The sequence below is a fragment of the Phoxinus phoxinus genome (genome assembly GCF_949152265.1).
Source record: "Phoxinus phoxinus genome assembly, chromosome: 5".
In the NCBI taxonomy this organism is placed as follows: domain Eukaryota; kingdom Metazoa; phylum Chordata; class Actinopteri; order Cypriniformes; family Leuciscidae; genus Phoxinus; species Phoxinus phoxinus.
The window spans coordinates 1,764,790-1,780,606 of record NC_136880.1 but is presented as its reverse complement, the minus strand read 5'-3'; the positions used below and the strand labels follow the sequence as shown (position 1 = coordinate 1,780,606).

The 15,817-nt window shown below is 37.4% G+C and overlaps 1 protein-coding gene across 2 annotated transcripts in view; it reads right to left on the bottom strand.

Annotated features, from left to right (window-relative positions):
- The window catches only part of LOC306998021 (solute carrier family 22 member 23), a 61,650-nt gene that overhangs the window by 31,071 nt on the left and 14,762 nt on the right, over positions 1-15,817 (bottom strand). For both annotated transcript variants that reach the window (XM_079611739.1, XM_079611738.1), the window contains 2 exons: positions 5,483-5,586; positions 2,713-2,867 (listed from right to left, as the gene is read on the bottom strand). In XM_079611739.1, coding sequence (XP_079467865.1) covers positions 2,713-2,867; positions 5,483-5,586 — 259 coding nt within the window. The remainder of the gene's footprint in view (positions 1-2,712; positions 2,868-5,482; positions 5,587-15,817) is intronic.

The window sequence follows — 15,817 nt, the reverse complement described above, 5'->3', positions numbered from 1 at the left end:
TGGTCCGTCCTCCAGTCAGTCTAGCCTAGTCTTGTTTCAGTCAGTCTTGTCTTGACCTGTTTTATTCTGTAGATGTAGATTGACTCTCTTAGTCCTGTCTAGTCTAGTTCTTGCCTAGATCTGTTCTGTTCTGTTCCTGTTTTGTTCTTTTTTGACAAGTCATTGTTCGATTTGCAAACATAATCATTTGCAGAAAAACAAAGCCTTTAAGACCAAGCAGAAGCCTCTGCAAGCGGGTTGCTTTGGAAGTGAATGCTGTAATCCCATTGGCTATTGCTCACCTTTCACTGTTTATACTTGATTTCAGTAAATTACTTCAAGAAAATAAGACTGATATTGGCCAACATTATCAAATGACCCTGCCTTGCTTGCACATGACAAGTTTCTAAATATTAATACAGCTAACTTAACATTGCAAAGGTATTGGTACCCTAATTTTGAAATCAAGACAACAATCGGAATCACAAAATGCTTGAAATGACCGACTCTGCACATTAAACAAATATTAACAAGTGTTGTTGAGAGAAACAGTTTTTTAGCTGTGTCCTCTGTCTACTCACCAGAGACAGTTTCTCATCTGTATCTACACAACCTTGTCCTGTCTCATGCCAGCGGCATCAGGCTCAACGGTTGGGCTTGCCAGGGAAGTCATTTGCATTGCAACAGCAATTCTCCCCTTCACATGCCACGTTTGAATAAGAATAATATACGAGCGCAGCCAGAAGGTGATTATCAGTGACAAATTAGGGTATGCTCATAACATAAAGCTATCATATGACTTCAGAAGACTGTCAAATGGACTGCTATTATATTTGATGGTGATTTGTGGACTTTGGCAGTCCCTGGTCCTTTCTGTTGTATTGAAAAGGCCAAACATGAATGTTTTACTTTGAAGAAAAGTCATTTGAGTGTTGAATGTCGTAAGGGCAAGTAATAAAAAATAGGATATTTAAAAGTAGCATGAAAAACATGGAATGCCTAAAGTTATTGCATTTCCTTGTGTGTTAGCACAGCATATCAAAATAACAATAACAGTTATGTGGTGTTGCACAGGTCACTTGCTATGCACACTGTAAAAATGATCTTCTCAAAGTTGTAAATAAAACAAATATTGCAGTATGTTTTAGTACGTTTTTTTCCACGGAAATTTTACTTTTCATTCAATGTTTTACTTTCAGTTTCTTTGTAATTATTTGTAAAATTCATTAGCAATTTCTGAGTGAATTTTCTTTTCTATACCCTTTTTATTGTATAATTTCATCCTCACCCATTAACGTCTGAAGCACGGCAATAGTCCAGGCCGGGTCTATTTTTGGGAGTGCTTTTCAAGGTAGATGGAGTTGAGCAAATTACTTTGACAAGTGAACTGAAAGGCCACCGTACCCACTTTCATCAGACAGTCAGGTGAGGCACTGGTTCAAACCCTATTACTGCAATGACAGTGTTCATCTAAAGAGGATTATCACTCATCTGAACATGTCTTCACTGTTAAGCATGCAGAAGGTCACCTTTACTCTACGCGTCATCCATCTGAATGAATATAACCACCTGAAGAGACAATCGAGTAGAGAGACCCTAATGGACCTTTGTGTCTGAGGGGAAGACCTTTATGTGAGAGCCACAAATCATATTGAGTCTAGAAAAAAGAAATCTATAAGGCCAACAGCCAAACCAACAACATATTTACTCACAATTCACTGATAACTTAGTACTAACTAATACTAACAAAGAAGAGATAACATTTCAAACAAAAGCCGTTATTGTCATTCAATAATCTCAGAGTCCATCACAGTCCAGTTCGCAAACAGCATCCTTCGCCTTTCCTCCAGAGCAACAATGACTTTCTGATGAAGGAATGAAACTCATCATACAATACAATCAGTTGAGCCTGGTCATATGACTTTCACAAAGCAGGAGCTCTTTCTCCATCCGTGCGCCCAATATCTTGTACACTTAAACACCCTGGTGCTGTTCCGTGGCTCCCAAACATTGGCCTCCATTATGAACAGTTATCAGGGTATTTGTCACAGTAGAAAAACAAAGAGACAGAGTTAATGTTATGAATGCTAAATGTTACTATACATTTGAACTATATCTGTTGTTAATGTTAATATAGCCTGGTCCTAACAGACTCTCGTACATTTCATCTGTACAGAGAGTCTGGCCTCTCTCCATTGACAAGCGTTAACTTCCTTGAAGGCGGTCCTCTGTTGAAGTTTAAAACTATTGGATCTGCCCAGAGTCACTCTGGATCTGCCATAACCAATCGCTAACGTTTGGTCGTGACGTATGACGACTCAAACTAGCGCACAACCTCAACGGCATCGTTCTCAGCCACTTCTTCTGTTCGCTGGTTGGACCGGTAATAAATATACCGGAGAAAACCCAAGAATACACCGCAATCCCAGACGTAGTTCTGAAGGAAAATTAAAATTGAGCGGAAGTACGTAGGAGGGCGGAGCCAGGCTAATGTTAATGTGCATATAATGTAGAGAAATATGTGTTTTATTGTGTATATTTAATGTGAATGTGTATATATTTTTGATTTGTTTTGTAGTTGTAAGCAATGCAAGTAATGCGCTCTGAGTGTATTGCCTTGAACAAGATTACTCCAGAGAAATGAAGAATGAAGTTGTCGCCTGAAGCCCGGCTCTTAATAAAGCAGTTTAATCTAAGATGCGTGACGGTGTTGAGTTACAGAGAGTTACTCACTCAGTGCGTACAGGGACAGTGTGATTCCTGCCAAGCAAAACCCCTCGAAGAAGCGCAGGGTGCTGAACATCGGGACGTTGACAGAGAAGGCCACGGTCATGCCGAAAACCAACATGAAGAAGACGGACAGGATCAGGACCGGGTGCCTTCCAAACCTGAGAGTTGGAAAAGGCAAAATGAAGCATTTCATCAAAAAGCCACTTTACAGAACAGTATATGCTAAGTGCAGTAAGTGGTTCAACTGGTTTCGCTTCAGGAACCAGAATTTATGTTAGATCATAGCATATGACATTAAGTGATTCAACACAGTAGCATTGTGTACAAAAGCATGCAAACATCATTAGGGAGATGCCACTCAAAAATGACAAAAATTACCCTGGTGTTGTGCTAATGTTGTATTCTGGATTGGCAACCATATTTAAATGCAGGACTGTGAAATTCATAATGTTGATGTATTACAATATTGTAATTGATATTAAACGCAAATGTTAGACGCAAATCTAAACTGTGTTGGTCTGAAGTCGCTTCATTATTCATAGGTGTGGTTTGGGCGTAACGTGAAATAAACCAATCAGAGCGTCCTCTCACATTCCCCTTAAGAGCCGGCGCGCTTGTTCCACGGCGGATTGCTATTATAACGGCGGGTTTGCCAGCGCACGCCAGGAGCGGTTCACAGCCGAGGAGACCGACGTTCTCGTCAGGGCCGTAAAACACAGAGAAGTGACATTGGGGATGATGGAGAAACACACACACATTAGCTTCGGTTAAACAGGCGTAAAATAATTTGGGTAAATGTGTAATCTAGATTTATGCCTATTTATTTCACATCTTCACGGACACAACAATGATTTCCCTCGTGTGTTAATATGTTTCCTCGTAATAATGTATGATTAGCAAAAATGAAAATTGTTGCATATGTTTAGATTAGAGAATCAAAGTGTGTGTGTTGTTCACATGCTACATAATGGCCAAGCATGCGCCCTTAAAATATCCTCTTAAATGCCTTAGATTACTCATTGCTGCAGTTAGTCTGATGCTTGCACAACTTATTGTTCTTTGTGCTTGGCCAATAATTGTAGCTTGCAGCTATATCTACTTTTTTTATTGTGGACAGATTGTTTTTCCTCTATAAAAAAAACATTTCCTTATGCAGTTATTGATTTGTCTTCTTCAAATTAACATTGCTTGGGAAAAAATCATATACTATATTGCAAATACACAAGTTGTAAGGAAAGTTAAGACACTGTTAGAATATTTGGTCCCATGTTGACAGCACTGACGGTGGGACAATGCACCGTATGTCTACCGGCACAATGAAATTGACTGTGAACATGAAGTCACAAAAATGCAGCAAATACGCTTGCACACTTTTAAAATGAGAAACATTTTAAACCAATCAAGCATTTCTCCGAGACTATAAAATCAGCTCTTTAATATGAGCTCCAGTAGTTATCAGTAGCAGTTTCAAAACCACAGCTAAAACATTTTTTTAAATAAAAATGTCAATAAAATATTGGAACTATTTCTATTTAGCTATTTTATTTTCATATTTGAACATAAAAACATATTATGCTAGATCTATTTTGACATATAAGATGTTTCCCCGTCCATTCTTATAGTTATTACTGTCAATCATTGTGATTTGGGAATCAGTCCTGCATTTAAATATCTTTGTCACTCCCAACACTTTGCAGTATGTACTTGACAACATGAAAAATAAAACTTTTACTCAAATTACGAATGGTTTATAAGCAGAAGGAGTGCAAAGAGAGCTCTCTTTATAAACACTGAGCAATCAGTTCGGGTGACTGTAAATCACTGTGCTTCGCGTCAGCACTTTTGGCTTCATATATCGCTCAGATGTAAATAAAACTGTGTGACACAACGGGGAAGGATCACTGTGAGAGGGAATGGAGAAGGGAAAACTGTTCTAAAATCAAATCAAATGAATACATTAAATATCTCTTTCACACTTATTAAAGTAATTATCAACATTATAATTGTACTTCTGGTTACTCTATCTACTGTACCCCTATCATGTTTGGGATACAGTGTTATAATAAAGAGAAGTTACTCTTTAATGCATTAATATCTGAAAGAAAAGGAGTTTTGATTCATAAATATAAGGCTGTGTTTACACGGAAACGATCTGAAGAGAAAAAGCAAAAGTGGCGTTGCGTTATCACTTTTTATTCTGCGGTTAGACGAGCGTTATGGGGCGTTATGGGGGGGAGCTGTGTAAATATGGTGACGCAACAGTGTGTGTGATTGGATGTAGTGTGCACTCCAGGCGGCTAGGTGGCGATGTGGAGCACTGAGAGTGAAAGAGACACTGACACAGTTTGTCATGTTTAATACGGTAAAACCGCTGCTTTAACCCTCGCTGCTCTTCACGTGTCGCTCAAAAATGACAGAATTTTTTATTTTATTTTTGTCAATGAAATTAATGCTATATTTTAGTTTGATAATGTTTTGTTATGTTCCTGTACTGGCGCATGCCTGTGACGTAAACGCGTACGCGACGCCATCACTGTCTAGCAGACTTTTGCGTTTTTACCGTTTTTACCCTTTAGACGGGAACGCGATGGTGGAGCGTTTTTAAGATTTCCACTCTGGAGGGGGGTTTCACTTTTTGGCATTTTTTAGCCCCAAAAATGCCGTCGCCGTGTAAACGAAAGACACATCCGATAAAATATTTTTACGTTTTCACCCGCGAGCGTTCTCGTGTAAACAGGGCCTAAGAAAGTAAGACATTTTTAGACATACTCACCAATCTGCCAAAACTCCCAACACCAAGTATCCAAAGATGGAGCCCACCAACAGGGAAAACTTGGCAATGTGAACGATCCAGGCGGAGTCGCACACTAGATCCCACTGTTGGGTCAGAAAAATGGGTTATTAGTCAAAACATTTCAACCTTTTCTCTCACCAGAGGAAGAAACATAATTATTAAAATCTGACATTACTGTTAACAGTTTGGTGGCTCTAATTAGTTTTTCTAAAGCACCATTTTTTTAGGGATGCATCGATATGAACATTTTTGGTCGATACCCGATAACTGATATTTATCTGATATATTGGCCGATAAATCTAAATTACATTTTTTATGTAATTTTTGAGAGCCTGATTACAAAAACAAAGGTCTCAGCATTAAAAGCCATGTCCCAAAAACACAATAATAATGTTCTCATTATAACTTTATGTAGCCGATATGACAGACTTGTGCTGCACTTGTTGCACTGAACTGAGTTTTCCTTTTTTTAAGTGAATCAAATCATATTTCAAGCAATTCAAAACCATCATGTTGAACAGTGCGTATCTGAAGCGTCTCTGCTGGAGGAAATAATACATTATTTATCAGCTTTAATATATCGGCCAAATTTTCTTATTGAGCCGATATCGATAACATTAAAAATGATCATATATCGGCTGATACCGATATGATGGCAGATATATCGTGCATATCTATTTTTTTGTTGTTGGTTTGTTTGTTTTTGTTTTTAATGAATAATCAACATGACTGTACTTAACTCAGAATACTTTATTTAGCAAGAACAGGTGGTATACTTACAGACCATACAAACACATGCAGACATTGAAATGTGTGTGTCACCCATAACGAACCCAACAGGAAGTGTTTGATGGGGAGATACCAAGATAAAGTGAGTATTTGGCCCGTCATGTGATTTCAACATAGCAGCCACTAAAATGTAGTAATGTAAAACTAATATTTTTCATAGACAAATGTGAGGCCAGATTTGCTAGCATGATGCTAAGGGTTGTCGGTTTATTTGTTTGTTAGTTGTTTTTCTCTCACCTTTGCATTATAGTATTTCATGTCTGTTTCAAACCTGCAAAGCCTGACATATGAAATAACAGCCAGAAAAAAATAATAATAATAATTGTGAGATAAAAAAAAAAGTTGCATGTGTTTTATGTTTTGTATTATATTTGATACATTAGGCTTGAATGGCTCATATAGTATGATATAGTGAGAATATGAAGCTCAAACTCCAGGAGGAAAAAACACCTCGGGTGTATTTGGTGCAGATGCTGATATTTATACGGCCAAAAAGTTGAAAGTCTGATGCTTGTAATGCAAATCAATGAGATATGTATAACACTATAACTGATACTTGCATACAATGCATGTAAATATCAATATCTGCCCACAATATGTCTAGGGCTGTGAAACGATTAATCGAATCCAAAATAAAACTTTGTGTTTACATAATAAATGTGCGTGTGCTGTGTATAATTATTTTGTATATATAAATACACACACATGCTTGTATATATTTAAGAAATATTTGCATGTAAATTCTGTACATAGATTTATATATAATTTATATTATATATAAATATTTTATACATAAATAACATATTTTATTTAAATGTGTGTGCATTTATATATACAAATTAATTATACACAGTACATTTATTATGTGTAAACAAACTTTTATTTTGGATGCGATTAATCGTTTCACAGCCCTAAGTAATATGATAAAATGCTTATTTTATGATGTAAGCTCTGTAGTTTTAAAACATATAATGCAATACAGTGATGATTGAGAGATGGAGAAATAAACCTTCCTCAAAAGCCTGATACTCATATTTGATACTCATGAGTTTTCTAATAAATGATGTCTGTATAATCAATTAAAATGAAGCTGCTTCAGTCCAGTGAGTGTTCATCTTGAAATATTACTAACAGTCAAAGTTATTCTTGTTTACATTTGAAAAATCATTCAAATGATATCATATCACAATATATTTTTCACCACAGTTTTACCTAATTATATAAATATTATGTTTTACTGGCTAAAACCGTCTGAACGATGAGTCGGAGGACAGAATGGAGTGTGTGTGACAGGTTTATCAGTGAAGTTTTGATCATGTTGATCCTTTAGAGGCCTTATAGGATTAACGACACGCAGACACATCACATGAACACTCACAGAACAGATGAAATAAAATAACCTTTAACACCATTTCCCCTTTTTTTCTGAAAACCAAAGGCCAAAGAAAAAAGGCCAAAGCCTGTAGAATCCGCACGGTTTGCACTTTGATATGTTGCACAAATGCTCTATAATGCTGAGCAAAGCGGGACACAACTCATATCACAGTTTCTAGAGGAACAAAAGTGGCTCGGCTGGCTGAAGTGTGTTTAATCAGAGCTCCGCGGACACAAAGAGAAAGCACTCTCCGCTATTGTGTGACGGCCGAGCCACGCCCGGCACATGCTTCAGGATTACACCGCACTCACACACATTACTCATACGGTTGCATTGTCTTCTCCTGTTGGGCTGCTTTGTCATGCCTGAGTTCTAGTTCATAGTTTGTTTCCATGGTTTCTGATTAGTTTCACACATGTTCCCCGTTTATCTGAAGCGTTTCTATGGCAACACCTAAATGAGGTCAGGTGGTACAAGTAGGAGCTCTCAGAACATTCCCAGTTTACAAGTTGTGTCACGAGTTCTATGAGGACGTGAACGCTAGTGGAGATGTTGATGACAGTCATGAACTGAACACTGAACAACAGTGAACATTTAACGTTTGCTGTGTTGATTAAAGTCTCTTTGTATCGAGCGTTCTGTTTTCATTTAAACTACTCGCAACCATAACTGTCATCCAGAATACGTCATGTGTAGTGTTTTTTATTATTATTAATCTTTATGTATTTTGTAGTGACTAAAACAGATTTTTTTTGGGATTGCATTCAGATAGAAGTGTAATTTACTTTAATAATACTATTAATTAAAATGCTTGTACAATACAATACATTGTATGGCTTAAAATTATAGATTATTTTATGGCAAAAATCATGAGGATATTAAGATCATGTTCCATGAAGATATTTAGTAAATGTCCTTCCATAAATATATAAAACATGTATTTTTGTGAGTGAATGCAGCACAATCGTGAACATAAATGCACAACTTTAAAGCAGATTTTCTCAATGTTTAGATTTTTTTGCTCCTCAGATTCCAGATTTACAATAGTTGTGTCTCGACCAAATATTGTCCTATCCTAACACACCACACATCAATGGAGAGATTATTTATTCAGCTGTCAGATGATGTATACATCTCAATTTAAAAAAAACGACCCATGTGACTGGTTTTGTGGTCCAGGGTCACATTTAACTATAAACTATTTTGTCTAAAAATTGCCATTGCATGAAAAATAGCTAGTCATAATTTTGTTAAAATCTGCTACTCAAATAATTGGTTACAAAATATTTAAACTTTTTTCAATTAGCAAAAAGATTCAATAGTTAGTTCCCAAAAACTTGGTAATCCCGACCTTCCAGCATTTAAAGCCTGTCAAACGTTTGGAAATATTACAAATGTGCTTTATATTTTTGATATAAGTCTCTTCTGTGCTACTAATGCTGCATTTATTTGATAAAAATACAGTAAAACCGGTTAAATATTTGTGTAATTTAAAACTGCTGTTTTCTATGTGAATATACAGTAAAGTGTAATTTATTCCTGTGATCAAAGCTGAGTTTGATCCTTCAGTCACATGAGTCACATGATCCTTCAGAAATCAGTATAATATGAGGATCTGATGATCAAGAAACATTTGATTATTATCAATGTTGAAAACAGTTGTGCTGCTGCTTCATATTTGTGTCGCAACAATGATACCATTCAAACATTTGGGGTAAGAGAGAAAACAATACCTTTATTCATCAGACGCATTCAATTGTGTCAGTGAAGACATTTATAATGTTACAAAAGATTTCTATTTAATCAAATGCTTTAATAAATGCTGTTCATTGAAACTATTCACCAAATAATCCCGAAAAAATGTTAAGCAGCAAAAACTCTTTTCAACTTTGTGTGTGTGTGTGTGTGTGTGTGTGTGTGTGTGTGTGTGTGTGTGTGTGTGTGTGTGTGTGTGTGTGTGTGTGTGTGTGTGTGTATTATATGCTATATGTATATTATTTTCTCTCCTTTTTCTGTTTACATGGTAATTATCTTCTTTGTTTATCTCATACTTTAAACTAATAAAAAACAAAGTTACAAAAAATGTGGACATTCCATAAAATTGTCACTCAAATAGTAACATTAGTGAATGATGATCCTTTCGTTCCATTTATTAGATTTTTGCACAAACTGTAGTGTTGACTGAATTGATTGACATTAACAAGTCGTCCATATTTCAACAGGTTTTGTAAGAAAATGAACCAATGGTTTTTTCCCCATATTAGTGGAAAGTCCTGCTTATGGTTTTACAGTAGTGAATATACGCATGTAACTGCAGTCGTGATCATATTTAGACAGAAACTACACTGCAAACATTAATCTCAACACATATTCCTTTTTAGCATGGGCTTTTTTGAGTTTTACTTACTTCCAAAAGTTGAGTTTTGGTATTCTGTCAATTCAAACACATTGGATCAATTGGATAAAATGAATTAAGGTTAGAGTTAAATATATAAAAGATGCTGTTTTTTACAGTACAGGTGCCATGGTAGAAATAAAGGGAAGTAATAAGATCTGTTTTACATAAATGCACAAATATAACTTCTCAAAACCGGGTAACTCTTCAAACTAATGTGTGTGTGTTGAGAAGAGAAGGAGTCAGAGAGTGAGAGGATGTTATGATAATAATAATGTAAGTATATGCTTGTATACCTCTCCTCAGAGTTTCTCACACACAGATTAATGGATCGGGGAGAAGGGAAGATAGCAGAACACATCGAGCGCCAGTGAGGAAATGACAGAGATTGCCGCATAGTTTCTGCCCGGCAACAGACCGGTGTGAGCGCCACCACACAGAAGCACAGGCCGCCCTCGCTCCCATGCATTTATGAGTTTATGATTCAAAGGAAAGAAGCATGAGAGTGAGAGACAGAGGCAGTGAGACTCTCAGATGTAGAGCGACTGAACGGTTCAGACTGTAGGAATGGTCAATGCTCCAGGGCTTCTGGCTCTTTTTGTGCCACAAATATGTAGTGCAACTGGATATTTAAGGAATTTTGTGCAGGCACACTTAATAAAGAAGTGCAGCGTTTTACCCAATTTCGAGCAAATGAAAAACTGAAAACCAGCATTGCAGGACTTTTGACCCACCGGTTTCCTCTGGTCTAAAGAGGGCCGACTGAGACTTGAGGAGGTCAGAGGTTATCTGAGGTCAGAGGTTATCGCAGTTTCATTTCCCGAACAGACACTGTTAAGACATTTAAAACTATTTTCTCAGTCATAGAGCAATTTAAAAAAAAAAACATTCCCAATAATCTGTTATACGTCTGATAACTGAACAGCAGAACTATAGGCCTGTCACGATCATGACATTTGCACTGTTGATTACTTATCACACTTATAATTGAGATTATATTTAAGTTTTTTAAAAGTATTTATATTTTTATTCAACTTTAATCTTGGTAATTATAACATAATATAATATACAAGATAATTTCATATGAAAAACCTTTAACTGTCTTTGTGTACTTTAATGTAGAGTTTATGTTTATAAAATATTTTAACAAGATTTTTGGCATTACGTGAATGTTTGAATGTGAATTATAAACTTCTGCATTTGCCACGAACTGACCCACCTCAGAAGCTGTGCTCAGGACAGAAGTGTGCACACTCTCTTTTGTGTCTGTTAGTTTTCAGGCTCGACTAGAACAGGTTTTCCTGCTTGAATGTTGATTATTTCCTCATATTCTCCATTGTTGCGGCTCCTCTCTTCCCAGTCTGTCAGTAACGCTCTGTTCACTTCCTTCTGAAAAGCTCACTGTGCTCTGATTGGTCGGCTGGAGCAGTGTGTTGTGATTGGTCGAGCACTTCGAGTGTTTGGGAAATGTCCCGCTCTTACAATAACCGCCAGTTTAACACACTACTAACTAACTCAACCAGGCCCCGCCCCTTTATTCTGCATATGAATTATTATAATGAGGAATATTGTGACGTGTTTGTTCCTGGAAGAAACTCAAGACTACAATGGAGGCGTTTCAGGAGTTCAGAAACACTGACGCTGATATAGAGAAGAACTGGAGCTTTACATGATCACACAGCAACACTACACACTGAACACAGATGAACATGAAGAACAGCAGAACAGCTTCTCTTTAAAGTCCATGTGCTCATTAAAGTCTATGCTCATTTCAAGGACTGCAAGAATACATTTATCAATTTATAAATTAATTAATCTGATTAATTTCTAATTATACGTAAAAAATATGAGGAAGGGAAATAACGTACATAGAAGGAATGAAGGAGATGATGAGAAGATGTGAAATGAGAACTTGATCTTAATAGATAAAAATATATGCGGGCAAAGATTTCCTTTGGGAACATTTGCATCAATATATTGCAATATGTTCCTGCAATACTCAGCACATCACAAAATGTTTAAAATCGCAATGACATCGTTATCGTGGATTAAGTATCATGATAATATCGTATCGTGGCTCAAGTATCACGATAATATCGTATCGTTGCTCAAGTATCACGATAATATCGTATAGTGGCTCAAGTATCACGATAATATCGTATCGTGGCTCAAGTATCAAGATAATATCGTATCGTGGCTCAAGTATCACGATAATATCGTATCGTGGCTCAAGTATCAAGATAATATCGTATCGTGGCTCAAGTGTCACGATAATATCGTATCGTGGCTCAAGTATCAAGATAATATCGCATCGTGGCTCAAGTATCACGATAATATCGCATCGTGGCTCAAGTATCACGATAATATCGTATCGTGGCTCAAGTATCACGATAATATTGTATCGTGGCTCAAGTATCAAGATAATATCGTATCGTGGCTCAAGTATCACGATAATATCGTATCGTGGCTCAAGTATCACGATAATATCGCATAGTGGCTCAAGTATCGCGATAATATCGTATCGTGGCTCAATCCTCACGATAATATCGTATCGTGGCTCAATCCTCACGATAATATCGTATCGTGGCTCAAGTGTCACGATAATATCGTATTATGGCTCAAGTGTCACGATAATATCGTATCGTGGCTCAATCCTCACGATAATATCGTATCGTGGCTCAAGTGTCACAATAATATCGTATCGTGGCTCAAGTGTCACGATAATATCGTATCGTGGCTCAAGTATCAAGAAAATATCGTATCGTGGCTCAAGTATCAAGATAATATCGTATCATGGCTCAAGTGTCACGATAATATCGTATCATAGCTCAAGTGTCACGATAATATCGTATCGTGGCTCAAGTATCATGATAATATCGTATCGTGGCTCAAGTGTCACGATAATATCGTATCGTGGCTTAAGTGTCACGATAATATCGTATTATGGCTCAAGTGTCACGATAATATCGTATCGTGGCTCAAGTATCGTGATAATATCGTATCGTGGCTCAAGTGTCACGATAATATCGTATCGTGGCTCAAGTGTCATGATAATATCGTATCGTGGCTCAAGTATCATGATAATATCGTATCGTGGCTCAAGTGTCACGATAATATCGTATCGTGGCTCAAGTGTCATGATAATATCGTATCGTGGGTCATGATAATATCGTATCGTGGCTCAAGTCTCATGATAATATTGTATCGTGGCTCAAGTGTCACGATAATATCGTATCGTGGCTCAAGTGTCACGATAATATCGTATCGTGGCTCAAGTGTCACGATAATATCGTATCGTGGCTCAAGTGTCATGATAATATCGTATCGTGGCTCAAGTGTCAGGATAATATCGTATCGTGGCTCAAGTGTCATGATAATATCGTATCGTGGCTCAAGTGTCATGATAATATCGTATCGTGGCTCAAGTGTCAGGATAATATCGTATCGTGGCTCAAGTGTCACGATAATATCGTATCGTGGCTCAAGTGTCATGATAATATCGTATCGTGGCTCAAGTGTCATGATAATATCGTATCGTGGGTCATGATAATATCGTATCGTGGCTCAAGTATCATGATAATATCGTATCGTGGCTCAAGTATCATGATAATATCGTATCGTGGCTCAAGTATCATGATAATATCGTATCGTGGCTCAAGTGTCATGATAATATCGTATCGTGGCTCAAGTGTCATGATAATATCGTATCGTGGCTCAAGTGTCATGATAATATCGTATCGTGGCTCAAGTGTCATGATAATATCGTATCGTGGCTCAAGTGTCACGATAATATCGTATCGTGGCTCAAGTATCGTGATAATATCGTATCGTGGCTCAAGTGTCATGATAATATCGTATCGTGGCTCAAGTGTCATGATAATATCGTATCGTGGCTCAAGTATCGTGATAATATCGTATCGTGGCTCAAGTATCGTGATAATATCGTATCGTGGCTCAAGTATCGTGATAATATCGTATCGTGGCTCAAGTATCGTGATAATATCGTATCGTGGCTCAAGTATCATGATAATATCGTATCGTGGCTCAAGTATCATGATAATATCGTATCGTGGCTCAAGTATCATGATAATATCGTATCGTGGCTCAAGTATCACGATAATATCGTATCGTGGCTCAAGTGTCATGATAATATCGTATCGTGGCTCAAGTGTCATGATAATATCGTATCGTGGCTCAAGTGTCATGATAATATCATATCGTGGCTCAAGTGTCATGATAATATCGTATCGTGGCTCAAGTGTCATGATAATATCGTATCGTGGCTCAAGTGTCATGATCATATCGTATCGTGGCTCAAGTGTCATGATAATATCGTATCGTGGCTCAAGTGTCATGATAATATCGTATCGTGGCTCAAGTGTCATGATAATATCGTATCGTGGCTCAAGTGTCATGATAATATCGTATCGTGTGGCCTCTGGTTATTCCCAACCCTAAAGTCCATACAATGTTTTTTGCACTTGCAGCAAAAAAAAAAAAAAAAAAAAAAAAACCAGCATCTCCAACTGTTAAGATAAAATGTCTTTTTAACCCTAAATAAAGACACACACACACACACAGGAAGGGAACATAAAATTTCTTCATAAAACATAAAAAATCATGAGAAACGTGAGAATAATTTTTAAAGACTAAAGGTAGGGACACACCAAACCAACGCCAAAGAACTAGAGCTGATGAAAGCCGACTAGAGCCAAACGGTTTTGATAAACACACTGATAAAACTACGTCGACTGACGCTCAAAAACGTCCCGATGTTGCCCGATCGACAGCTTGGTGTGTCCCAGGCCTAAGATAAGGGGATCATTCAGGGCCGTGGCTTGTTGCACTGCATGTGGGATTGGGAATGTGCTCTCTTGTTATCCATAGTCCTGTCTTCAAGAGAGAAAGACAGAGAAAGAGCAATGAGAGAGAGAGAGAGAGAGAGAGAGAGAGAGAGAGAGAGAGAGAGAGAGAGAGAGAGAGAGAGAGAAAGAGAGAGCGAGAGAGAGAGCGAGAGAGAGAGAGAGAGAGAGAGAAAGGGAGGATTGTGTTTGCTGGTGTTGGTCAAAAGGGGCTTATTGTTTTTAGCCTGTGAAGATGTGTTACTGTCATAGTGCAATGAGAACAATGACAAACCAAACATTGTATTTAGAGGGATTAATAACTGTAAACATGCAAATAAATCATAGTCAACTGGAGTCGATTCTATTCACAGATGTGTCAGACATACAGTCAGTAGAAAAAAGAATCATCAACAAAAGCAATGATCAAAATAGTAATCATTCCTCTATGAGGATAACATGCTTGTGTGAGGAAGCATCACGGTCTCTCCATGCACTACAGTATGTCTTCACTCTTCAGCAAATACACAAGCGCATGAAGTACAAAACTAAAATACCTATTTGTAGAATTTCTCTCTTTTTAGACTACAGTATGGCACAAGAAAAATAAAATCCAACTTTTTGATAAAGTGGTATTTTAAGACGCATTTTGTTATCCATACACTGTCATTTATTCCGCTACGGTCAGTTTGAGTCCAGCTCATAAGTCTGAATACAATCTGTGAATATGCATGTTGCGTTTCAGACTAAAAGATCAAGTCACACCAACTGATAAAGGATCAGTGAGTTGATCTGAACAGCTGGGTAAATAAAGTGTGTGTGTGTGTGTGTGTGGGTGGACAGCACAGCACAGGACGGGACGCATGTGTGTGAGCGGGTCTCTGCAGAAAAGCTCAGGTTTCCGTGTCCATCAC